The sequence below is a fragment of the Oncorhynchus keta genome, chromosome 10 (genome assembly GCF_023373465.1).
Source record: "Oncorhynchus keta strain PuntledgeMale-10-30-2019 chromosome 10, Oket_V2, whole genome shotgun sequence".
NCBI classification, from domain to species: Eukaryota; Metazoa; Chordata; class Actinopteri; order Salmoniformes; family Salmonidae; genus Oncorhynchus; species Oncorhynchus keta.
Window position 1 is genome coordinate 40031397 of NC_068430.1, and position 26055 is coordinate 40057451.

The 26055-nt window shown below is 41.0% G+C and overlaps 2 protein-coding genes and 1 long non-coding RNA gene across 3 annotated transcripts in view; 2 read left to right on the top strand and 1 right to left on the bottom strand.

Annotated features, from left to right (window-relative positions):
• Positions 1–532: 532 nt before the first annotated feature.
• LOC118388714 (uncharacterized) lies at positions 533–24395 on the bottom strand. The gene is made up of 6 exons (XR_004826600.2): positions 24006–24395; positions 4830–5023; positions 2224–2500; positions 2048–2125; positions 1385–1944; positions 533–1270 (listed from the first exon to the last, which is right to left on the bottom strand). It is a non-coding gene; the product is annotated as an uncharacterized LOC118388714 (long non-coding RNA).
• LOC118388711 (E3 ubiquitin-protein ligase NRDP1-like) lies at positions 4840–20069 on the top strand. The gene is made up of 5 exons (XM_035778086.2): positions 4840–4956; positions 9237–9508; positions 9809–9944; positions 13719–13822; positions 16412–20069. Exons 1-5 carry the CDS (start codon positions 4867–4869, stop codon positions 16764–16766), a joined length of 957 nt encoding a protein of 318 aa, XP_035633979.1. The 5' UTR covers positions 4840–4866; the 3' UTR covers positions 16767–20069.
• Positions 21411–26055, top strand: part of LOC118388709 (diacylglycerol kinase alpha-like) — a 37740-nt gene continuing 33095 nt past the window's right edge. The window contains exon 1 of the mRNA XM_035778078.2: positions 21411–21619. The gene's annotated coding sequence lies outside the window, so the exon portion shown is untranslated. The remainder of the gene's footprint in view (positions 21620–26055) is intronic.

A 26055-nucleotide genomic window follows, 5' to 3' on the forward strand; every position in this document is an offset into this window, starting at 1 on the left:
GAACATTGGAATACTGTTAGTTTTCATGGAAAACTGGCTTTTCGTCATCTGCTAGCTAGCAGTAGCCACCTCGGCCATTATGAAATTGTTAGTACTATCTGGAATCCTTGATGTCCCTACCCTAAGCACTACCCTAACCATTTTAAGGGACATCCCCAAGGATTTCTGATAGCAAGGACCATTAGCTGATGCTGCCATTGCAAAATGGCTGCATTGCCTGCTGCTGGCTAGCATGGGAACAAAAAGGGCAGTTTTCTGCGAAAACGAGCAGTATTTCAATCTTCTCGATGAAGCAGTGTGGATAAAGTTAACATTTAGAGTACAGTGGCATATCCCATCTCTGCATTGAGGTATGTTTTCCGATCCATTTCTCGCGCGGGCTCCACGGTGTCTTAATGAAACCATGATTGAGTTCCGCCTGCAGTGCATCTGTGTAAACATGCATTGAGCATAACGGTATGTTCGGTATCTTCTGGCAAATGCAATCTATCCTCCAACTCAATGAAGTAGCATTTGACCAATCCAGGTAGTTATTTCAAAGTGCACTGATGCCTAAGAAGTATCCACACCGTAAATATGACTGACTCAAATCGGTCTTATGTAGCAAAATGTTTTTTTTATTTTTTACATTGGATAAAAGTAGACTCAGAGCTACAAAATGGTATATCATACACTGCATTTGAGGAATAATGGGAAAGTAATTATGCTTTGAAAGTTGATAAACTTGTAAACTCACTTTTGAGAATGTTCTTTCAATGTTTTTGTACCTACTGGAGAGCTCTCCTTTGTCGACACCCATTCAGCATTGTTCACACCCCCTTCAGCCAGCCCCACCCTTCTCTTAAGGATTCACATGTGAGGTCATGTGCTAAAAAGCGAGTAGTGTAGTAAAGATTAATTTAAAAAATCCAGGTAAACAATAAATTAGATGATGCTTACCCAGACACACTTGTCTAAATTGATGGGCCATGTGAAAGAAATGCTATAATCCCCAGCCACATATTGCCAAGTGGATGGGTCTCTAAAGAGGGTATAAACGGTACAGCCAAATGGTTACTTGCATAGTAGCAATATCAAAATAGATGTGATGTCCATAGCCTTTTCGTCACAAAACTCCCTGATCTGTCGAGCTGTGTCCAGTCCAGGTGGTGCTTGTACAGGCAGACCATCTATGGGAGGAAGGATGTCAGCATTGCGCAACAGCTGAAACCTGGTCCCGACTGAGTCCGAACGCTCCTTTGCGAAAACACCAGGCTCCAGAGCATCGAAGCTGTAAAACAGGAAATAACAAAAAAAATGAAGACATTACAAACTTGCACAACATCAATTCACCTCCCATGTTTAGATGAGAAGAATAATCTCATGCAATGAAAAAGATATTCACCCGACGCGCTGATACTGCTTGATCTGTGGCAGAGGCCTGAAGTATGTAGTCAGGTGTTGTTGCCAGCCATAGCTTTCCACCAGCACCGTACCATCCTCCAGTCCAACCAGCTGTGGGATGTTGACCCCTGTCACAGTGCTGTCCTTCACAACAGCAGAAATCTCACAGTGTTCACTCTGGTCTTTCTGAAGAGCTGCTTGATGAGGCCAAAGCACCAGTCGGGGTCAAACTTGGTGTGGTCTGTGATCAGGAAGTGAAGGTCCAGACTGTGGTGGAGCTTGTGAATGGTCCGCCAGGCACAATACCAGAGCACAAACTTGTTCTTGTTTTGGCCACTGCAGTTATCACCATTCAGGTCAACATGTGTTTTTCTCCAACTAGTTGGTGAAGAAATGGTGCATGTAGTTGACTGCGCTGCTGCCTTTGCTGGATGACATACCTTCATCAATCAAGTAGTTGACTTGTTGTGGTATTCCTTCACAGCAGACACTAAACAAGCCCGATTTGCGAGGAGTTAAAAAGTAAATGGGACCTGGCATAGGGTCAGAAGGATAGTGCACCTGCAAACAACAAAAGAACATTTAAGATAAGTTAATGAAAATAAAATGTAACGTAAAACGTAACTTATTTTTTATGCATCATTATCAGGTAAGTTTCACATACCTACAAATGTGCAGAGCAGCAGCACTGCATACAGAAAGAACATCATCTTGGAAACTGGAAGTATGACTACACGTACCTCTGGAAAATACAGAAATAATGTGAGCTCAATAAAAGTAGTGCCAATCATTTTGGAGGTCAATTAAATAATCAAAACTTGTTGTTTATGCTTTACATACCAAGTGTTGTCATCGATTCCTTGTAGAGACGCCACACTGCTGCTTTTGTCACATGGGATGGCAGCAGCTTTCCACCAAAGTGTTTTTGTGTCCTGGGTGGCGTCCTGGTAACACGATTGCATTATCCTCTGCGTAGTTGTTGAAGTTCACCACTTGCAAGTCCTCATGACTCAGGTGTAACCTGTGCTTGCTTGGGCCAGCTCTCTTTTTGATGGGAGGCATTAGACCATTCTCCTTGTATGACTGGTGGAGGAGAGTTAGGAGTGTTCTACTGATGCTGAAAGACAAATTCCAGATTTTGGCATTATTATACAATACATAGCCGTAATTACCGTCAGACACACCTAGCTAACTTGATGGGTCATGTAATCATCTGGCGAAGTGGAGTCTTTTGTTTAGACAAACCGATTTATCACAGCTAGCTAAAGTTAACCAAATAGGTTCAAATTAGGCTATAACTAAAAATACGAAATGTCATTCTGAGAACATTACTACACAGATCATAAACATAATGTGAGCCAGCCATCTAACGTCAGCTAGCTAACAGTCAGCTTCAACTTGGTATTTTGTTTATACAGTGGTTCTTCCTGTAAAAGTTGTCATACTGCAGCACACCTTGCGGGCTGCCTCAGAATTCTGTGGCACGTTATTTGTCAGCCATTGTTGCCATTAGTGCTAGTTTGACCACCAGAGGGCATCTTTGAGAAGCTTTTGACAGTCTTCAATATTGACTGTACTCGGGAATTTTAATCCTTTTTTTATGTAAGAACATAGTATATGGGATTGCTTTTAAGAAATGTAGCATCATTTTTTTGATTAATATTGTTTCTATTCCAAGAAAAATGAAAAACAAAACCCTTAGGGTTTCTGTTAGAAAAATATTGAGCTGTACAACTTGACAGGTCGGGAGTAGGCTACAGTACTAAGAGCGTAACATTTCCACACCCTAATGGTAAGATTCAGTGAAAATAAAACATCTCATTGATTTATCAAGACCAGTCCCCATGCTTGTCTCAGAGCAGTGCTGTCTTTTCCCCCTTCCACTTGTCTCTTCCATTAATTTCGAAAGAGAGCACTGATTATGCTTACTGGAAAATACGTTATTGTGTCAAGTCACTCTAGTTCATACTGACTGTATACAATGCCATAATAATCATCTTAAGCTTTAGCCCTCACCCAATCTCTGACTATTTCACTCGCTCTAGCAGAGGTGGTTAGGCTGTTTTCATGTTATCCTGAGCGTTGGTGACGAACTGTGCTCCTGGTAACAATTTTAATTACGCTTTTTTTGCCAACGTTTACTGACACCAGCCATATTAAGCCTGTGTTGAGCGTTTGCAAATTCATCAGTTATTCTGCGCTCTTGCACACTCCGACGAGAGTGCTCTGAAACAGTTGTTGCAGTGCATTTCTATTGAAATGGATACTTGCATAGTCAGGTCTTTCTTGTTAAGTTTTAATACGCGATTCATAAATAAATAAAAATTGAAAAGCTGCGTTCGATAGGATTACCTACTGACCAGCTCAAATAGACAAAAGCGTTCTATATGGTAGACCAATCCAAGCTCATCACTCTGCATGTCCAGCCCACTCATTATCTCAGCCAATCATAGTGGGAAGGTTGCTGGCTTTTCCTGTGGCTTAACCAACTAGGCTCGTCATTTTTAACACTATTATTCGTATTTACAAAGTTCACAAGTTCAAGAAAGCATTTCTGCCCTCCCAAAAACATTTTGATCAACAACAAAAATGTTTACGTTCAAACGGCTCTCCTGTGAAGTCGTGACCCGCGACATACGCCTAGTTTCCTGAAACGGGTCAAAAATGTTCATACTACAACTAGTCTTGGTCAAAAATAAAACCCACTTGCACTATAGTGGGTACATGTCTTTTTTTACAACCAGTCTTGACACAATGAAATCACCTCAGAGAGGGTGTGCAGAGGGTGTGCAGTAGATTCTCATCTAAGTGGGGCTGATTTTTATATTGAAGTCATCACTCTGGTGTAAACTGTTAAAAAGGTCATCAATACCATTACAGTACATGCCTGCTTTTGTAACGTGGTGTAGAATGCTCATTCTAGTACTTTCCCCACTGTGCTGAATAGGCAGTGTATTCGCTTATTCAGAACTTCCTTCAGTGCGTAGAGCACACAGTGTTCAAAAAGGTCACCAGCAGCAAACACTCAAGTTACCATGTTTTATAGCTGAGGATTGGCGCACTTCCCTTTTTTGAGGAAGGAAAGGAAAAAGCACACAAAGGCAATAGAATTCCTTTCTGTGTATCAGGTGTCCAATATTGAGCTTTTTTTTTAGCAATGAACAAAAGATAATACACCAAATCTAGGCTAACTAATTAATTCAAGACTGGTTGAAGAGCTTTTTACTGTAAGTAGCACAGCCATTAATTGTAGTGCCATCTCCTCTAAGTGCCTTCCAATGTGCTGCCACATATAGGTTGTTTAATTTAAATATGGTTGAGTAATTTAACTTTTTTTTTTCTGTGAGGATGTTCCATGTCGACTATGATCCTGATCATGCATGATATGTAGGCATATGTTGTGATGTTTTATTGTATGTACTCTTGTAGAATAACCATTTCCCTACCTGTGCTGCAGGTTGTAGTTGGTTCCGGTGATGTGCCATGGGCTACGACGTCACCCGGTTCCAGGGGGAAGTGGATGAGGACCTGCTGTGCCCCATCTGCAGTGGAGTCCTAGAGGAGCCCGTTCAGGTCAGTGACGTACACATCTCCGCACCATTTGAGCCGTTGGATTGCATTTCAGTGCTCTGAGAAATCACTGAAAAATAAGGAATTGTCAGTGTTGTAAATTCAGTTCCATTTCAGTGAAATGGGATCCAGTACTTGTCAGCTCATTGATCACACACCTGCTGTGCCATTTCAGTCTACGTTTTTGCAAATTTCTCAATTTTCAGTCCTATAGGGTGTGCGCAGGCCATTTTTATTTTGTAGTGCTACAAAGTGATTATAAACCAGGTCGTTCGAGTCCTGGATGCTGATTGGCTGAAAGCTGTGGTATACAGTGCATTCGGGAAGTATTCAGACCACTTGTTTTTTATATAACATTCTATTGGTTGCTAGGAATTTTGTATAATAATTTACTTTGGAAAACAACGTTTTGAATCCAGTGTAATTTTGTGTATCAGTTCATAAACCATGTGCCATGGAATCGGTACATCAACTAAACTGAACAACAATATAAACTAAACAATTTCAAAGATTTTACTGAATTAGAGTTAATTTAAAGAAATCCGTCAATTGAAATAAATGAATTCTGCCCTAATCTATGGATTTCACATGACTGAGTAAGGGAAAATGTGTTCTGATTGGCAGGGTCATTAGTATAGACACAAATACTCAGTTTCCTCAGCTGTCCTGATCCTGCAGGTGAAAAAGACGTATGTGGAGGTCCTGGGCTGGCGTGGTTACACGTGGTCTGCGGTTGTGAGGACTGTTGGACGTACTGCTAAATTCTTTAAAACGACAGAGGTGGTTTATGGTAGAGAAATTAACATTCAATTCTCTGGCAACAGCTCTGGTGGACCCAATTGCACACTCCCTCAACTTGAGACATCTGTTGCATTGTGTTGTGTGACAACTGCACATTTTAGTGGCCAATTATTGTCCCCAGCACAAGGTGCACCTGTGTAAAGATAATGCTGTTTAATCAGCTTCTTTATATGCCACATCTGTCAGGTGGCTGGATCATCTTGGCAAATGAGAAATGCTCACTAACAGGGATGTAAACAAATTTGAGAGAAATAAGCTTTTTATGCATATGTAACATTTCTGGGATCTATATTTAATCTCATGAAACATTCGACCAACACTTTACATGTTGCGTTTTTATATTTTTGTAAAGTATATTTTGCAATCGATATAGAACAGCTATCAATTTTTTGGTCCTTAAATGAAGCTGGTATACTTTTTTTTTTTTATCACATTTTTTACAAAACAATTTTGGTCTTTAATGCTGGGCCGAACGACAAGTTCCTTACTTTCTCCCCCTTCCACTTGTATCTTCCATTTTTGCTGTAATTAGTCCAACAGCCCTTAGCCTTAGTATATTGGTCATATACCACACCCCCTCTGGCTTTATAGCTTAACTATATTTTCTGCAGTTTTTGCATTTCTGTATACAGTATATCACTGGACTTGTAATTTGATTCTCTATGATGAAGCTCCAGTGATGACTATTCCTTGCTAGTGAAAGGTGAAAGCGATTAGACATATGAGAATAGCCCCATCTTGGCCAGGAAAGAGATGGGCAGAGAGAAAGGACAGGGAGGAGAGCTTAAAGGGCAGTCTGCTTTCAGTGGGATGCTGTGTCAGCAAGGGGGAGAGAGGAGTGGACAAGAGGAAGAGCTGACAGGACAGCGAGAGAGCTACCGAGGACAGGAGGGAGGGAAGAAGGCAATTTGGAGAGATGAGCTCTGCATGGAGATCTGTTCGTTCTTTTTAAAGATGAATCAATGTGCCCAATGTTTGTGGTGATGCATAAAGATGGGGCAGAGGTGAAAGGACTAGGGATAGAAGAAGTGAGTGGAGATGCCTTGTCCTGTTAATGTAAATAAAGCATAAGGATACTAGTATAACAAACACAGCTCCCAAACTGAAACCAACCATGAGGTGAGTGGCTTTAAATAGACACTATTGATTCTACCTACCTGCAGAGGATAGCATTGTTTTTCTACATGTTTGCCCTTGGAGTAAATAGTTGCTGGTTTGTGCTTTTTATAGTACATAACACTTTGTCCAGCCTAGGCATTTCTTAGTGTGTGTGTGTGTGTGTGTTGGTCAATTTCATGTGGTAGTAAGTATTCTTTGTTTTGGAGTGTTTTTGTGAGTGTGATGGCACCGGTCTGTGGGCACGTGTGTTCATGCGTTGGTAGGTTAATTCGGCAAGAAGGCAGCGTGGTAGTACAACGTCACTTCCAGCCAATGTTGCCTATGCATTCTGAGCTGTCGTAGGACTTTGCACAGCGTGCTGGCAGCAGTAAAGGAATGTGGACATAACTGCCGTATGGCTTTCAGTGGAGACTCATACAGTATACTGAGAGAGAGAGGGAATGATTGGAATTGTTTGCTTGCATCTGCACTCTGCTGTGTCTGCTGCTTACTCTGGCATCCCCTGCATGGGCCTGGACAGATAGTATGTACACTATAATACAGTGCCTTCACATTTTGGTGTTACAGCCTGAATTGTAAAAAATGTAAGTTATTTTTGTCAATGACATACACACAATACCCCATAATGTCAGTGGAATTATGTTTTTAGAAATGTTTACAAATAATAATAACAAATGGAAAGCTGATGTCTTGAATGAATAATTATTCAACCCCTTTTTATGGCAAACCTAAATAAGTTCAGGAGTACACAATTGCGTAGCAAGTCACATCAATTACATGGACTCACTCTGTGTGCAATAATAGTGTTTTAATATGATTTTTGAATGACTACCTCATCGCTGTACCCCACACGTACAATTCTCTGTAAGTCCGCCAGTCGAGCGATGCATGTTAAACACCGATTCAACCACAAAGACCAGGGAAGATTTCCAATGCCTAGCAAAGAATGGCATCTATTGGTAGATGGACTGGTGAATTTATAAATGACACTTTGGATAGTGTATCAGTACACCAAGTCACTACGAAGATACAGGTGTGTGTTAGCGCAACATTCTTCATGGCAGTCATGTTAGCGCAACATTCTTCATGGCAGTCATGTTAGCGCAACATTCTTCATGGCAGTCATGTTAGCGCAACATTCTTCATGGCAGTCATGTTAGCGCAACATTCTTCATGGCAGTCATGTTAGCGCAACATTCTTCATGGCAGTCATGTTAGCGCAACATTCTTCATGGCAGTCATGTTAGCGCAACATTCTTCATGGCAGTCATGTTAGCGCAACATTCTTCATGGCAGTCATGTTAGCGCAACATTCTTCATGGCAGTCATGTTAGCGCAACATTCTTCATGGCAGTCATGTTAGCGCAACAACATTTTTGGTGTGTCTGATTTAAATCATCATGGGAGCATACCAGAGTTGTGACCATTTCTTTTTTTTCTTTTAGCCATGTTAGCGCCCCATTTGACATTACATGGGGAATATTTATTCCTAGCTAACTGTCTAGAATTGGAACATTATTCAAAGTTATAGAAGTTCTCAACGCTCTAATTACAAGAGTCTGGGTGTGTATCTGAGGGTGTGTTAGTCCCAGTCAGTGTGCTGTGCTGCACTCACTGACCTTGCTGGAGTCCGTGCTGCTGTGTGGACTGTCCCAGGGCCGGGCTGGGTGGTTATAATTTATACTCCCTCTGGGGCCCCAGTATGAATCAGCAGCACTGCAGCATAGAACTCTACTGTAGTGGGAGGAATCAGGACTAGGACTGTCTGAAATGGTACCAGGGCCCTGGTCAAAAGTACTGGACTATATAGGAAATAGGGTGCCATTTTAGACTCACCCAGGGACTGCATGGGAAACGGGGCAAGAAGGTCTCTGGGGAATCCATTGCTACCCAGTAGCGGCTGTAGCTTCGAGATTTCTTCCTGACTCACCCAGGGACTGTAGTGGGAATGGCTATTGCAGCCAACAGAAGCTAGCCAGCCCGTCGCTAGCTTAGCATCACGCAGTGATCTCATCACTGCCATCTACTGATTTCATCAGTACCGTCATCCCTGCATTGAGATCTTCACACACAGCAGAACTGCTATCCCCAAATGTAACCATACTTGCTGAACTCCTCCTTCACTGCTAATGCCTTTAGCTTTTTTATCATGCCCTCTTCCTCTTGTCATTTTAAGAATTTAATCTTTGAATTAAAATGTCTCTTTCTGCCAACATGTTTTTAACAGCAAAATGGTCATATATTATAGATTTTATATTGACAGAAAATATATTTTTAATAGAAACGTGCATTTTTGTCGGAGCAGGTCAATTAGCATTTGCTCTCCATTTCTTCCTCCGTGTCCCTCCTTCTCCCTCCCTTAGGCCCCTCACTGTGAGCACGCCTTCTGCAATGCCTGCATCACCCAGTGGTTCTCGCAGCAGCAGATATGCCCCGTGGACCGCAGCGTGGTGACGCTGGCCCACCTGCGTCCCGTGCCCCGCATCATGCGCAACATGCTCTCCAAGCTGCAAATCAACTGCGACAACGCCGGCTTTGGCTGCGTTGCCGTGCTGCGCCTGGACCAGCTGCAGTCTCACCTCAGAGACTGCCAGCACAACCCCAAGAGGCCCGTCCAGTGCGAGCAGGGCTGCGGGTGAGTGGGGTTGGCTCCAACAAAGGCGTTCGTCAGAACTCTATTTTGGGGCATGTTTTGTTACTCATTTAAATGATATAGGTAAAGCTGTGAAACTGAATGTCATCTGTATGAGCACAACCAAAGAGGGGGGTGAGAATCAGGTTGGGAAACTCTGCTGTAGGTGAGTAGCGCTACTGGCTCTGGGTTAGTAGGTGTAGGGTATTGGCTAAAGGTTGTAGTTAGTTTACTGGGGCTGTGGGTGAGTTGGTTGCACTAAAAGGCTGTTGCTGAGTTATGTCCTCCCTCTTTCCCCCTCAGTCTGGAGATGCCTAAAGATGAGGCGTCTAGCCATAACTGCATCAAACACCTGCGCAGCGTGGTGCAGCAACAGCAGGGCAAGATCGCAGACCTGGAGAAGGCCTCTGCTGAACACAAGCACCAGCTAGCGGAGCAGGTTTGTGTGTGTCTGCATTTGTACGTGCATGTTCGTGCGTGTGTATGTGCAGTACCAGTCAAAAGTTTGGATACGCCTACTCATTCAAGGGTTTTTCTTTATTTTCACTATTTTTCTACATTGTATAATAATAATGAAGACATCAAAACTATGAAATAACACATGGAATCGTGTAGTAACTAAAAAAGTGTTAAACAAATCCAAATATATTTTATAAGTAGCCACCCTTTGCTTAGATGACAGCTTTGCACACTCTTGGCATTCTCTCCATCAGCTTCATGAGTTAGTCACCTGGAATGCATTTCAATTAACAGGTGTGCCTTGTTAGTTTGTGGACTTTATTTTCTTCTTAATGCATTTGAGCCAATCAGTTGTGTTGTGACAAGGTAGGGGTGGTATAAAGAAGATAACCCTATTTGGTAAAAGACCAAATCCATATTATGGCAAGAACAGCTCAAATAAGCAAAGAGAGATGACAGTCCATTACTTTAAGACATGAAGGTCAGTCAATCTGGAAAATTTCAAGAACTTTGAGTGCAGACGGAAAAAAACATCAAGCGCTACAATGAAACTGGCTCTCATGAGGACTGCCACAGGAAAGGAAGACCCAGGTTCATTAGAGTGAACCAGCCTCAGAAATTGCAGCCCAAATAAATGCTTTACAGAGTTCAAGAAACAGACAACATCTCAACATCAACTGTTCAAAGGAGATTGTGTGAATCAGGCCTTCATGGTCGAATTACTGCAAAGAAACCACTACTAAAGCACACCAATAAGAAAAAGAGACTTGCTTGGGCTAAGAAACACGAGCAATTGACATTAGACTGATGGTAATCTGTCCTTTGGTCTGATGAGTCCAAATTTGAGATGTTTGGTTTCAACCCCCATGTCTTCGTGAGACTCATATTAGGTGACGGATGATCTCCGATTGTGTAGTTCCCACTCTGAAGTATGTAGGTTGGGGTGCTTCACTGGTGATACTGTTAGTGATTTATTTAGAATTCAAGGCACACTTAACCAGTTTGGCTACCACAGCATTCTGCAGCCATACCATCTGGTTTGTGCTTAGTGGGACTATCATTTGTTTTTCAACAGGACAATGACCCAACACACCTCTAGGCAGGGGTTTTGTGCCCCATGAAAAGATATCATTTTGGGCCCCACCACCACAGGCCACACCAACCCTGCGCAATTGCTGTAACCACACACCTCCAGAACCCAATCGACCCATTCAAAGCTTTAAATAACTACCTTTGCATGCTTGCAACTCTGTTGTAGTCCAATATTTACTGTACGATATTTACTGACAGTGAGCTGTGAAAATATACCACTGTGCAGACATGCATGCAACATTCTGCATACAGTGGAATTCACTATTTGACGCAAGACTGATGCCCTCTATAAGAATGGTGCTAAAGGCCATCTAAATGTCATTTTAATGGTAAAATTCTTGAATGGAAAATTCTCTTAACATTTAATGAATAACTTAAAATAAATATAACTTAAATATAAATTAACCTCTTCGATTTAAATAAATTATCATCTATAGAATGATATAACAAATCAAATAATAAAACTAAGTATACCTACCACTTTTGAATTAAGTATACATACCAACTAGAAAATAAGTGGCTGTAAAAGTGGAAATGGAAATAATAAGGCCTGATGGTGGTGCTAGAGGAAAGGTCAAGTGGTCACCAAATCAATATACTAATTCTTCAGATTGGGGTCTTGATTGTGCACAACTCATTGTATGGCAATCCAGCCATTACTTTGAGATATATCCTGTTCTCAGTCTTGTTCTCAGCCTGTCGGCATCATGTGATCCAATATCCATAGCCATGCCATTTAACAGTTATCACTGGCCCTTACTCAGCCTTACTCACCAAGAGCCCAGCGCTGTCTTCTTGCTAGCAAAGTCAATGATCAAGTCTTTGAAGTCCAGGTTTCTAGCTAACTGCCTTTCAATGGATAGCATGGCAAGACTAATGCCTGTCCTGGGACATAGTGGACCTCATAGTTTTTTTAAATCCATTATAGCTTACTGAAAGCTCTCTCGCCACCAGCAACAGTCACAGGCAGTGTGCAAAATATACGTAATGCAATGCACACTTCTCCAACAATGCTTTGCAGCTGCATCTTACAAATTGCATTCAGGAGACCAAGAGGGGACAAGATACTTCATGATCAGTGGTTGGGATACAGAAGGGACTTTGTCCTCACTACTCTGCCCAACTTTCAGAACAGAAGAAACTTATTCTACAAGTTTTGCAGTCGTGTGGAACCTAGTGTTCAAGTCACTTATGTTGTCTATAGCAGTAAACACTTTTGCTGCACTGTCCTGAGCTGTCTCCTCTTGAGGTCTCATCATGGAATCTCTTCCTTTTCCTCTGGCGGCTGTGTTCCTTGCTAAATTGAGGTGCAATCAGTGTTTCCTCAGACAGGAGAGACTCCCATCCATCTCTAAGAGCCTGCATCTCTTCTTTTAAGGCTTTGATACTGGCTGCCTCTGTCAAGGAGATTTTTCCTGACTGGAGAACCACATTCCTGTCCTCAACACATTGCAGTACCTGCTATTATGCCAACTGACATGTCATTCAACACAATGCTGCTCACCTCCTTCAGTTGGGAGTAGGGCTGGTTCAGGGGATGGGAACGGGGAGACGGGGCTGCTGAGCCTGAAGCTGCATCTGTTGGGCCTGGCACCAGGCAGGGGCAGTGACAACTGATTTTAGTATGAATAGCTTGCTAAAAGTTGGCCTGCATTGATTAAATGTCAGCTAAAAGAGGAGCGAAATGTAACCACTCAATTTTTGTGAAGTGATTAAGTAGCTATGGACTAAGCCAACAGGTTAATTTCCTCCACTCACGGATACACCCACCTTCCTTCTTTTCTTTCTTTTTGTTTTTGGAAGACAGATTTTCTTTAAGACATGATGCTCCACTGGCTCTCTCTCCTCACTCGCAATTCACAGCTAGCAAGTACCGTTCGCGCCTGGTTTCGGGGCAGGACTGAATTATTTCATGTAAATCGAGGAGGGGGCAATACAGAGGCTCTCTGGATGTTTTCATTTTTGCCAAAAACAAGAAAAGAAAAAGAAACCATTAGATTTGTAAATAAAATATTATATTAATAGGTACGTTTTCTTCAATATTAAATTAACCTAATGTTATACATTTTTTAGGGCTCCTGTTAGTCACAGGCCCTTAGAATCGTCCTAACTTTCCCCCCTATACGACGCCCCTGCCTCCAGGCTGTGTAAGGGCAATTTGACCAAGGAGGGTGGTTGTGTGCTGCATCAGATGACCAGGCCTCCACAATCACCTCAACCCAATTGAGATAATTTGGGATGGGTTGGACTGCAGAGTGAAGAAAAACAGCCAACAAGTGCCCTGCATATGTGGGAACTCCTTTAAGACTGTTGGAAAAGCATTCCAGGTGAAGCTGGTTGAGAGAAAGCCAAGAGTGTGCAAAAGGTGGCTACTTTGAAGAATCTCAAATATAAAATATATTTTGTTTAACACTTGTTTGGTGATTCCATATGTGTTATTTCATAGTTTGATGTCTTCACTATTATTCTACAATGTAGAAAATAGTAACGCATAAAGAAAAACCCTTGAATGAGTATTGTGTGTCCAAACTTTTGACTGGTACTGTAAGTGTGCTTATGCTTTCACTGGTGTGTGTCAGTGCCTGTACATCTGAGTCTATCTGGTTGATATTGCGTCAGCATTGTCTGCTAGCCCATTGTGGTGTCTCCTCTCTGCCTCCAGAAACGGGACATCCAGTTACTGAAGGCGTACATGAGGGCCATCCGCAGTGCCAACCCCAACCTGCAGAACCTGGAGGACACCATTGAGTACAATGAGATCCTGGAGTGAGTGGATTATTAAGCACTGTGGTGCACAGAACACTTCACAATCAGACAGTATAACTTACTATGCTGTAGGGGGCTGCATTCCCGCGGGACAGATCATTGCGGCGCGGTCAACATTTTTCATGCTGCGGTCAGTCAGACAGACAACTTTGGGATTCAAATATTTTTGGGTCCTGCAGATTAAGACTATTTGGAAACGGTCATCTTTCTGTTTTGTATGCGTTAGCCAATCTATTGTATTAAAATCACCTCTTTGTCACACTATTCACCCTCATAATTCTCTGCTTCAAGTTCAGTATCCTATGGGGTACCTCTCCTAGTTGCGCATTCAAGATCAAGTGCACTTAAGGCTATATACAGTGCCTTCATAAAGTTTCACACACCTTTACCTTTTCCCCATTTTGTTGTTACAGCCTTTTTTTTTATATATATAAAAAAAAAAATGGTTTAAATGGAGATTTTGTGTCACTGGTCTACACACAATACCCCATAAAGTTGAATTATGTTCTTAGAAAATTTGACAAATTAATTAAAAATTAAAAGCTGATATGTCTTGTCAATCAATAAGTATTCAACCCCTTTGTTATGTATGGCAAGCCTAAATAAGTTCAGGAGTAAAAATGTGCTTAATTCACAAGTTGCATGGACTTACTCTGTCTGCAATAACAGTGTTTAACATTAATATTTTTGGAATGACTCTGTCCCCAACACATACAATTATCAGTTGAGCAGTGAATTTCAAACACCGATTCAACCACAGAGACCAGGGAAGTTTTTCAATGCCTCGGAAAGAAGGGCACCTATTGGTAGATTCTTAAAAAAACAGACATTGAATACCCCTTTGAGCATGGTGAAGTTATTAATTACACTTTTGATGGTGTATCAATACACCCAGTCACTACTAAGATACAGGCATCCTTCCTAACTCAGTTGCCGGAGAAGAAGGAAACCGCTCAGGGATTTCACCATGAGGCCAATGGTGACTTTAAAATAGTTACAGAGTTGAATGACTATGATAGAACTGAGGATGGGTCAGCGACATTGTAGTTACTCTACAATACTAACCTAATTGACATAGTTAAAATAAGGAACTCTGTACAGAATAAAAAATATTCCAAAACATGCATCCTGTTTACAAAATGTGGAGTAAATCAAGGGTCATGAATACTTTCTGAAGGCACTGTATGTGTGGTCTCAATTAAATGCATGGGCCGACATGCACGGCACAGTTACAGGGATTTTGTTTGCCATTAAAATCCTTGGGCTTTAAAAAATATATATATTTATTTTTTATAAATTACAAAATAAATCAGTACTGATTTTGTTTGAGCAAAGGAACACAGCATTAGCCATGGCAAAATACATTGAATTGTAGGAAATTTGCTTTAAAACGGCAACATTTTCTCTCAGCTCCATGAAGAAATGTGTAGAATTGCAGGAAATTGGCTTAAAAATGCATCAATGTCTATCTACACTGCCAAGATGGGGGGTCCTCTAAAATGTTATCTGAACTGCCAACTCCACCACCTAAGCCCCTTTTTTTGATCCAGAAAAACCCAGAGTTATCTTTCCAAGGAAGTTAACATAAATATGATTTAGGCTACAGTGTCTGGAAATAAATATTGATAATGAAACTAAGTGGAGGGTGCTCAACCAACATGAGTCAAGGTGCAACCAAAAAAATGCTATAATTTAAAAGGAAAAGGCACCTTTCCCGTTTTATCAGCTTAAATATTAATACCCCTTTTTTTTGTGCATCTCTGCCACAAATAGTCCCTCTCTGAGAAGGTGGGTCATAGGCTATGCAAAATGTAAGCGAATGTGCATGTGTCCACTCATCATTCTTACTGCTTCATGTTCAGAAGCCTACTTCTCCTCTCCTAGTTAGGAGATCAGGTGCGCGTGTGGTCTTTAAATAGGGCAGGCTATATGCATGGGCGGAGCAGCACGTGGTACTTATCTTTCCAAGGGAAATGTACTTCCTAAATATGATTTAAGCTATAGTTTAGGCCTACTACATTGACTGGAAATAAATATTGGTCACCCATATTTGTCTCTGCCTGCAAATCGTCCCGCTCCTATTAAGGTAGGCGATGTTATACAAAAAACATAGTTTAAGAGAAAGTCCGTTCTTGTTTCAACTCTCTTTCAAACTACGTCTAGCCTAGTGGCTGATGTAGCCCAGTACCTAATACTGATAGCCTAATGTAATGGACCACGTGAGAATCTCTGGTAACCTATTTCTTGGATTATTTTTTGCAAATTTGAATATTGCCTATCGAGTGCAACATTGCTGGGACCATTGCTGCTCAGCGAGGTGTGTCACATATGCCTAAAATAACATTTGGGTGACTGAGGTCGGCTTCACTACCAGTTCTTGTTGATGGGAGTTGGACAAAAAGCCAGCGGGAGCAGGCGGGTGCGGTATGAAAAGCTGCATGAGGGGGATGAAGAAATCAGTTCTGCGCAGACCTCTGCTACGCTGCAACACTTTCCACTTTTGAGGCATATTCATGAATTATGTTGATTATAATAACCATTATAATAGCCCAACTCTCCTCTCATCCTCCCCTCTACCTCTCCTCCTAGGTGGGTGAACTCTCTCCAGCCGGCTCGCGTCACCCGCTGGGGCGGCATGATCTCAACGCCAGACGCTGTCCTCCAGGCGGTCATCAAACGCTCGCTCATCGACAGCGGCTGCCCGCCTTCCATCGTCAACGACCTTATCGAGAATGCCCACGAGAGGAACTGGCCCGCCGGCCTGGCCACGCTGGAAACGCGGCAGATGAACCGGCGCTACTATGAGAATTACGTGGCCAAGCGTATCCCGGGGAAACAGGCGGTGGTGGTGATGGCCTGTGAGAACCAGCATATGGGGGAGGACATGATCCTGGAGCCAGGCCTGGTCATGATCTTTGCCCATGGGGTGGAGGAGATACTATGACCCGGCTGGGGTTGGTGGAGAGCAGAGAGGGGGAGACTGACTGACCTGAATTGAACAAAGGAGAGGAGGGAGCAGCGGATGCTATGACACTTATGTCTGCGTACTGAATGGCACCCTATTCCCCATAGGCCCTGGTCAAAAGTAGTGCAACTATATAGGGAATAGGGTGCCATTTTGAATGTAGCCTATGACACAGCAAGTGCAGGGGAAGATCCTATGACAGAGCAGGTTTTAAGAAGATGATATGACACCAATAGAAGGCTTTAGAGGGTTAGGGGGGGAGAAAGAGTCTCCAACTAAGAGGGAAGAGGAAATAGAAGTGTGAAGGGTAAACATCCTGAAGGAGACACACTAAATCAGGATTACCCTGCTCTCTCTGCCTTAAACACATTTTTTTATTTAGAGAAATTAAAATTTAACATTGATTGATTAGTCATAGGAAGAAACAAACAAACAAGATTGTAGCATAATCTGCCTTCTCCCCGCCCCCACTGCTGCTGACAAAATATCCCATTGGTTGGCTATAATGAGATGACTCATCGGCCCCCTCTATAGCTTCCAGTTATATATGACTCATAGAGAATTATGGAGGCCTCTAGTGGCCAAAAGGCCGTATTAGCATGGGCAGCACCATTGAGGCCTTCCACCATTTTAATGTCTTCAACTGGGTGGGACTTCCAACATCATGGGCTGGTGAACCTGTTGGAGTCATGTCCAAAATGGACTACTTCAAAATTGAGATTGCCTCAATGGCACTGCCCATGCTGTCAGATGCTATAATAATGGCACAGAAACAAAAGGTCCTTTCTCTCTATGGTGTGACTTCATCAGAAACTCATTTATCAATAATAAAGCTAACATATATGCAATCTAAGCATACTTCATTGCAAAGTCCAAAAACATTTTCTTTTTTTTTTATTGAGACTATCTGTTGGATTTCAAGTCAACACATTTCTTCAGATTGTTCTTAAGAAAGCTCAGGACCCCTTTGAGACAGATGTTTTCTTTAGCTCTCTGTATCTATTACCATGGCATTCTCTCTTTGGGCCAGAAAAGGTGGGTTATTTCCTGCTCTGGAGAAGGAATGCATGCTGAGATTGGTTAAGTGAATCCTATTGGATGTGCTCTGCTGTATGTGAGCCCTGGGAGGCACATAGAAATGGGGAACTGCTGAACATAAACACAGAGCACGTGGATCGCCATTGTTTGCAAGGACGTTTGGACCAACTACATTTCCCATCATTACTGCATTAACTTCCTCTTTGTCAACAACAGACCTTGTTCCTCCTTGGGATGCAGAGCTGATCAAGAATGTCACTCAAACGGTGGGAAAATGAGTAGTGGATGGACAGAGTCCTGGTGAAGGGTGTGGACCTGGATTTTTTTTACATTTTAAAAATTGACGGACTTGAGTTTCATGCCTTATTTTTGTAAAGTTATTGTGTATTTGATTTTCTGAGTTATTGAGTGTCCTATGTTGAACTTTTTCTTTTATGATGCTATCTATATAGTTGGTGTGAAGTGGGTCCAATTTGTATGAAAACAAAGCATTTTATCCACCGCAATTATGTAAAAATTTACATCACCCAAAAGACTTTGGTTTTTGTGAAATTATTTTAATTTGGTTTACCTTGTCAAAAAGCATAAACCTAACACCACTGTATGTCATGTAGCTTATTCTAATATTTTGTGTCCAGTCATACATTAAGTACTTCTCTGTGGCGTTGGTGATTTGTAATGTTGTTCCCGGATGAGGTTAGGTGATTTGTCACCCTGAATACATCACCACAGTGAGCAAAGATGTTACTGCTACTTTTTTCCCTAACAGTTTAGACTATTCTGGCTTAAATCATTCAAGTAGTGATAGTCTACTGGCATGCTTTCATTTCAGCATTTTTATTGATTATTGTATAACTCACTTGTTCGTTTGCGAACAAAACTATTGATTTGTGTTACTTCCAACCACCAACTAATGAACACAAGTTCACACACACATTTTACCTCAGCTTATTCTGGAAATGAATTTAATTCATTTTCTGGGGGTGACTGAATAAAAATTGACACACACACACACACTCAGAGGAAGTAGTTGAAGCTTAACCAAGGTCTAGACTCCTCCTGAGAGCTGCTACAAAGCTGGAACATAGCCTTAATCCACTTCCTCACTCTGCATGGCTGGCTCTCTTTGCTCTGTCAGTTAGGTGCCTTGATATGATACATGTATGGAATTAAAACTCCGGTCCTGAAGGGCTGTGTGTCGAGCCAAGTATACATCTCAAGCTGGTTTTTTTAAAGTTTTTTTTTTATATTTCCTTTAATGGTATTGTACTCTTACTTCTTTTGGATACCCAAATCAAAGGCTTGTAAAGTGATTTGAAGTAATGGGGTTAGTGAGATGAGATCGCTAAGTAGCTTGTCGAGCATAGGTACACACAAACATCCCTCCAAGACTTGCGTTTCAGATCCTTGCTATTATTCTTTGTAGTGTTATGTGGCTTTGTCACCTGTGCAGATTCAGTTAGAATCAATGGTATGAATAGAGGGCTTTGTTGTATTTTCCTAGATGGATGAACTACAATACGGTCAACAAAAAGGAGATGGACAAAGTGTTGATAACTTCTGAATAATTAATGAAGGATTAATGGCTAGAACCTCCACTTTACTATTCAGAAATCTAGAGAGCAATGAGAGACTGGGAAAATATATATTTTGATGTTAAATACTGCAATCTAGGGTGTATTTACTAGGAACCAAATGCAAGCAAACGGGTCAAAACGAGGACGGCTTGACCTGAACTTGTCCAATAAGAAAGGGCTGGTTTTAGTTATGTTTTCCGTTGCGAAACGTTTTGCTACATGCCCTTAGGAATACACCCCTGTAGTCAAGAACTGACTGGGGTGTATTCATTATGTCTTGCAATGGAAATGTTTACCGTTTGATGCAAACAGGGAGAGCCCTACCTGAATTTGTCCAATATAAACTAGTTTTCATTGCAAAACATCTTCCGTTTGCAGTGAACGGGATCGCAACAGAATCTGTGTAATGAATACATCTGTCTGCCTTTTTCACTTATTCATATGCAGTAGTCTTGTGAATGTTGTGTGTGTTACTGTGATGATGATGATGATTAATAATACCACAGAACTGGGGAAGAATTACACATTTATTGTAAATTTAAGATTTATTGTAAATAGCTCGCTATCATATCAATATACATATACTGAGGCACTTCGATTTCTGTATCTATCCATATAAATTTTGATTTTGTGAGATTTGTGGTTTCATTAAAAGCTGATAAGAATTCCTGGTTGTTTGGAATGTTGTATTATGTTAATTTATTTTATTACTAAACCTTTTGTATATATAAATAAGGGAATAAAATGTATTTCCAAATACAAGGGGAAATCTTTCCCCGTGAAAAACATTCAAGTATAAAGGCCTAAACCATGTTTCAACTTGTTCATGTATTGAAGTCATATTGATTATGAAATATTCCACCTGCATTTTATTTATTTGTTATTAGCGTCAAATATAACTAAATATACATTCGTACTTTACAACACATTGTACAAAAAAAGAAACTTTATACTCAGGGATATAAATCTAATTTTATTGGTCACATGTTATTGCGGGTGTAGCGAAATGATTGTAATACACATTTAAACAAAAATACTTAAGACTTCACAGGTATTTCGTTGTTTTTTTTTTCAATTCCATTTTAAAAACTAAGAATCTTGGCTTTTCTTTAGCCCACCTGCATGTATGTATAACATATTTACCATACATAAAGATATTAATTATGCATATTTTGTTCTGATCTAAATCCTGGTTATTAAATAAAAGTAAAACATCTTTACCATCAAGCTTAACCCTATCACCAATTGATCTAAAAAAATAAATGCTCAAGATCTGTCCCAAAAAATCTTTGTACAAATACAATAATAGAATAAATGGCCGTTTTTCATCTGCCCTGTGATTGTAGCCTGGCTGACGCGACCCACGTGACTCACAGCGCAAGGAGAGCTGGGGTGTAATCATTAGTCCGAACAGTTGCAAAACGTTAAACGAGAGTTTCTATTGGACAAATCTAGGTAGCTGCCTCCCTGTTCTGCTAAGGCATTTACAATGAATCCCTGTCGATGAATGCCCCGCCCTCAAAGGCACATGAGCCTGAGGATGTGACTGAAGGAGGGGTTGTTTTGATTTATTTTTGTATTTGGTAGTATCTCAATACCCCGTACCGTAGGTGGCGGCAATACACCAATAGATGTAGTCTGCCATACAACTTTTAAAGAAGAACAATCGGTGTAATAAATAAAAACGTGTTTTCGATTTAGGTGTCAGCCAGACTACTGTGATTTTTTTTTTATTGCCCCCATATTGTAACAAAGTTTACATATTCACTACATTGTATTCTTCCTCACCTGTCCATTCGATAACAATTCCGTGGCTCCTGTATTATTAATCTGTAGTAGCCTATTCTGTCAATTATCTATCCATTGTCAAACACAAGAAGTCCCCCCCCCCCCACCTCTGTCACAATGGATTACGTTACCCCTTAAATTACACTCCATTTCCCAAAATGTAGATAGAAACTGTCCTATAATACTGTCACCAAGAGGGTGCTAGTGTAATTGTCGCAAACTGCAAACCCTTCCCCGCCCACTAATCCCTTGGATTTATATAATGCTCTAATACACTAACAACATCTGCTCATTTAGTTGTGGCCATAGCAGTCGCGTAGCCGTCCTAACCATCCATATTCGACCGAATTCTACTGTGGATAGCGGGTTTCTTTCGGGTCCACTTGTCCCTCATCACCAGAGCCATCCATTAGGACGCACTTCACCAAAGTAAGCTGTTATTACATTCCCTTACAATTGATTCGTCTTCACCTGTAAACAATGAGTGTAGCCTACTGAAAGAGCAATGACCATTTGTCGATACCACGCAATGTGTAGGCTTTGGCACCCGAGGGTTTTTTAATTGTTTACATTTTTTATTATTTTCCATAAAAGGTCAAACAACATATTTTGTCTATGCCAGCCTATCACCGCGCTCTGGACTTGTTTGACTAACAACTTGGAACTGATTTTGGCCACTTTAGTCTACAGTGTAATTTTATGTTCCACCTGTAAGACTTCCAATGTCATTATTTCTCAACTCAAATTTGTATATATATTGGTTCATCTGTGTAGGCTACATATGGAATGATTTACACAGAACAAAATATGCATTCCAAAGAAAGTCATTTTAAGGATGCTTGTGCTTTTCATACCTTCTGCTCTTAGACCAGTTTCCCTAACCTTCCCACTATTTCCTCATGGGATCCTGCTTTGTCAAAATTGTAGTGTAGGTAAAGTGTGTAGGTGACTGATTGAGTAACTCATTGTATTTGATCCTTGAGTCAGCCATGCATTAGAGATGCCACAACTTCATCTCCTCATACTAGATCAAAGCTGGTGTCAAGAATCATGATGTTGGTATACTGCAGCCCACTACTGTATGTCAGCAGTTTTTCTCAAACTGGGTTTCTAAAATATTTAATCTGACATTACTCTGTAAAAAACATTACAGGATGTACCCTGTCAAGATAGAATGAAATCAAATCAGGGAGTTAAACAATATACCCTTAATCCCAATGTTTGACAATTAACCCAAAACCTTCAAGCCTCTGAATTATTGTATTTTCTCTTCTTGTCATTTTGGTGTAATGTAATGTATTCTATTGTCAATTACTTTCATACTAAAAAGGATACCTCTGGAATGTGACTTTAGGCTTATGTGTGTAAACTTCAATTGCAATGCAGGTGCTTCTACACCTGCATTGCTTGCTGTTTGGGGTTTTAGGCTGGGTTTCTGTACAGCACTTTGAGATATCAGCTGATGTAAGAAGGGCTATATAAATACATTTTATTTGATTTGAATTGATTTAGTGATATCCTCAAATGTAGTTATGAAATGAGCAGCAGTGTGCATTATAGTCTGTTGTTGATTCTCTCTTAAGTAATTTGATTTTCCACAAAGGTTTCCAGGCCATCGGAACAAAGTACTGACGTAGAATGAAGACATTTTCCTTGGGTGATGAGAGTCATGCTCAAATGATTCCCTTAATTGGACGAGTAAACCCAAACAGGCAGGATTCCACTGCCTGGGCCAGCTGGAGATTCGCCATCACATTTTGCCAGTCTCTTTTCATCTGAGTATGAAACTAGAAAGTGTCCCTCAGGGATGTATTTGATTAGAACATGGTTTTGACGTTATCTTGAGATGGGGTGTGAGGAAATAACACATGTGATAGGCATTAAGGAATTTAGGGCTTAGGTACGGTAGGAAAATGACACACTGGTAAGGAACTACACTGAGTGTACAAAACATTAATAACATCTGCTATTTCCATGACAGACTGACCAGGTGAAAGCTATGATCCCTTATTGATGTCACTTGCTAAATCCACTTCAATCAGTGTAGATCAGGCCTGGGCAATTATTTTCCATGGAGGGCCACATTAGAATATATTTTTGTTATTGCGGGCCAGAATCATATTACAGGATTATACATCATGTGTATGACTCTGTTGACAGATATATCTACTGTAAATCACGTCCAGATATGCTACTTATTTAACTTATTTAACATGCACAGAAATAAACTACATCCATGTTCTCCCTTTGATAGGTATTTTCATTATTAAACATGCAATGAACTACATGGAGGGAAAAGTACACTGTGCATTCAGCACCACGGACAGAACTCTTGTTAACGGATATGCACGAGAAAGAGAGAGAGCTCAACATTACATTTAAACTACTCAATCAGTGTGAGGAGTGAAGTCTCTGATGGGCATTGACTAGAGCAGTGAAGCCTGGTATAGTTTCTTGCGTCGCTATGCACGGGATTGCTGAGAGGTGAGAGTCAGTAAGAGATGATCTGTGCCTTTACTTATTATATTCCATCACTGAAAATGTCTGTTCACATACATAAGTTGACCCAAACACTACAAACATCTTCTGAGCATGACTTCTAATCCATAGAACGTTTTGTTCATCGAGAGAGGCATAGAACATCGTCAGTGACATTGTTTTGAATAGTTCTCCAATCACTGCATCAGACTGGAGATCGATAAATTCAAGTTGCAAGTAGGTGGAAGTGTTATCCACATTGAAGGTGAAAGGAGAGGAACCAACAGCATGTCATTTTCCAACACTTTGAAATCCTCAAAACGATGAGAAAACTCACCTTTCAAAGCACGCAGCAGTGATGTATCGCCGCAGTGATGTATACTTCTCCCGCTCATCATCTGATAGGGAACAGACTAGTAGTGTCAGACATTGGGTGAGATTGTTGGCTTCTACTTGGCGGGTCAGGAGGAGACATTTTCCCTTGAAGGCTTTGACAAGGCTGTACATCTGATGTGCAAAAAGGTCCTTCCATTGTAGTGTGGAATTCAGATCATTCATGAGGTCCATGATGTCCACAGTAAAGGCAAAACCAGCCAACCATTCTTTATGTTGCAGTTGTGGGAAATCCTCATATTTTCCCTTTCATTTGCAAAAACTCAGCAATCTCCGATTTCAGGTCCCACACCCTTTTAAGCACTTTCCCCAAACTCAGCCATCTCACGTTTGTGTGGTAGGGGAGATATGCATGACCCGACTCTGTCTCTTCCAACAGTGAGACAAACTGCCTGTGGTTTAAAGATTTTGCGCATATGAAGTTGACCACTTTAGTGACTGTATCCACAACATAGCTCATTTTCAGAACACATTTACAGAGCATCTCCTGATGAATAATAAATAAATAAAATCATTTTCTGATCTGGGTTCAGCTCAGCTACTTGATCTTGTATCCTTTTTAAAAGGCCAACGTTTTTTCCTGTAAAGTTTGGGCACCCATCAGTGGTCACACTGGATAACTTTTCAAAACTCAGTCCCAGCTTTGCCACACTTATTAACCTCCTCCAATAAATCTTTCCCTGTGGTTGCGCTCTTCGTTGACTGCACTGAAGCAAGCTCCTCTGTAATTTCCAAGTCTGGGGTTATGCCTCGTAAGAATATCAACAAGTTTGCAGTGTCACGTGCATCACTGGTCTCATCCAGGATCAATGAGAAATAGGTGAAATCCTTTACCTTGTTTTTCAACTGTTGTTCTGTAGATGTGGTCAACACGCCGTGTCACTGTTCGTCTTGACAGGTAAACATTTTCAAACAGCTCTTTCTTGTCGTGGCAAGGTATTGCTGCAGAGTCAATTAAACATTCTTTAATGAATTTGTCCTCAGTGAATGGCTTGCTACAGTTGAAGTCGGAAGTTAACATACACCTTAGCTAACTACATTTAAACTACGTTTTTCACAATTCCTGACATTTAATCGTAGTACAAATTCCCTGTTTTAGGTCAGTTAGGATCACCACTTTATTTTAAGAACGTGAAATGTCAGAATAATAGTAGATAGAATTATTTATTTCAGCTTTTAATTCTTTCATCACATTCCCAGTGGGTCAGAAGTTTGCATACACTCAATTAGTATTTGGTAGCATTGCCTTTAATGCATTTAAATTGTTTAACTTGGGTCAAATGTTTTGGGTAGCCTTCCACAAGCTTCCCACAATAAGTTGGGTGAATTTTGGGCCATTCCTCCTGATAGAGCTGGTGTAACTGAGTCAGGTTAAAAGGCCTCCTTGCTCGCACAAGCTTTTTCAGTTCTGCCCACAAATTTTCTATAGGATTGTGGTCAGGGCTTTGTGATGGCCACTCCAATACCTTGACTTTGTTGTCCTTAAGCCATTTTGCCACAACTTTGGAAGTATGTTTGGGGTCATTGTCCATTTGGAAGACCCATTTGCAACCAAGCTTTAACTTCCTGACTGATGTCTTGAGATGTTGCTTCAATATATCCACATACTTTTCCTACCTCATGATGCCATTTATTTTGTGAAGTGCACCAGTCCCTCCCACAGCAAAGCAACCCCACAACATGTTGCTGCCACCCCCCGTGCTCCACGGTTGGGATGGTGTTCTTCGGCTTGCAAGCCTCCCCCTTTTTTATCCAAACATAACGATGGTCATTATGGCCAAACAGTTCTATTTTTGTTTCATCAAACCAGAGGACATTTCTCCAAAAAGTACGATCTTTGTCCCCATGTGCAGTTGCAAACTGTAGTCTGGCTTTTTTATGGCAGTTTTGGAGCAGTGGCTTCTTCCTTGCTGAGCGGCCTTTCAGATTATGTCGATATAGGACTCGGTTTACAGTGGATATAGATACTTTTGTACCTGTTTCCTCCAGCATCT

Bases quoted from the DNA above. Each gene is read 5' to 3' on its own strand.
- LOC118388711 (XM_035778086.2), top strand. From the start codon at position 4,867: ATGGGCTACGACGTCACCCGGTTCCAGGGGGAAGTGGATGAGGACCTG. The intron at 9,509-9,808 runs GTGAGTGGGGTT...TTTCCCCCTCAG, and splicing joins CAGTGCGAGCAGGGCTGCGG to TCTGGAGATGCCTAAAGATG. The intron at 13,823-16,411 runs GTGAGTGGATTA...CTCTCCTCCTAG, and splicing joins GAGTACAATGAGATCCTGGA to GTGGGTGAACTCTCTCCAGC.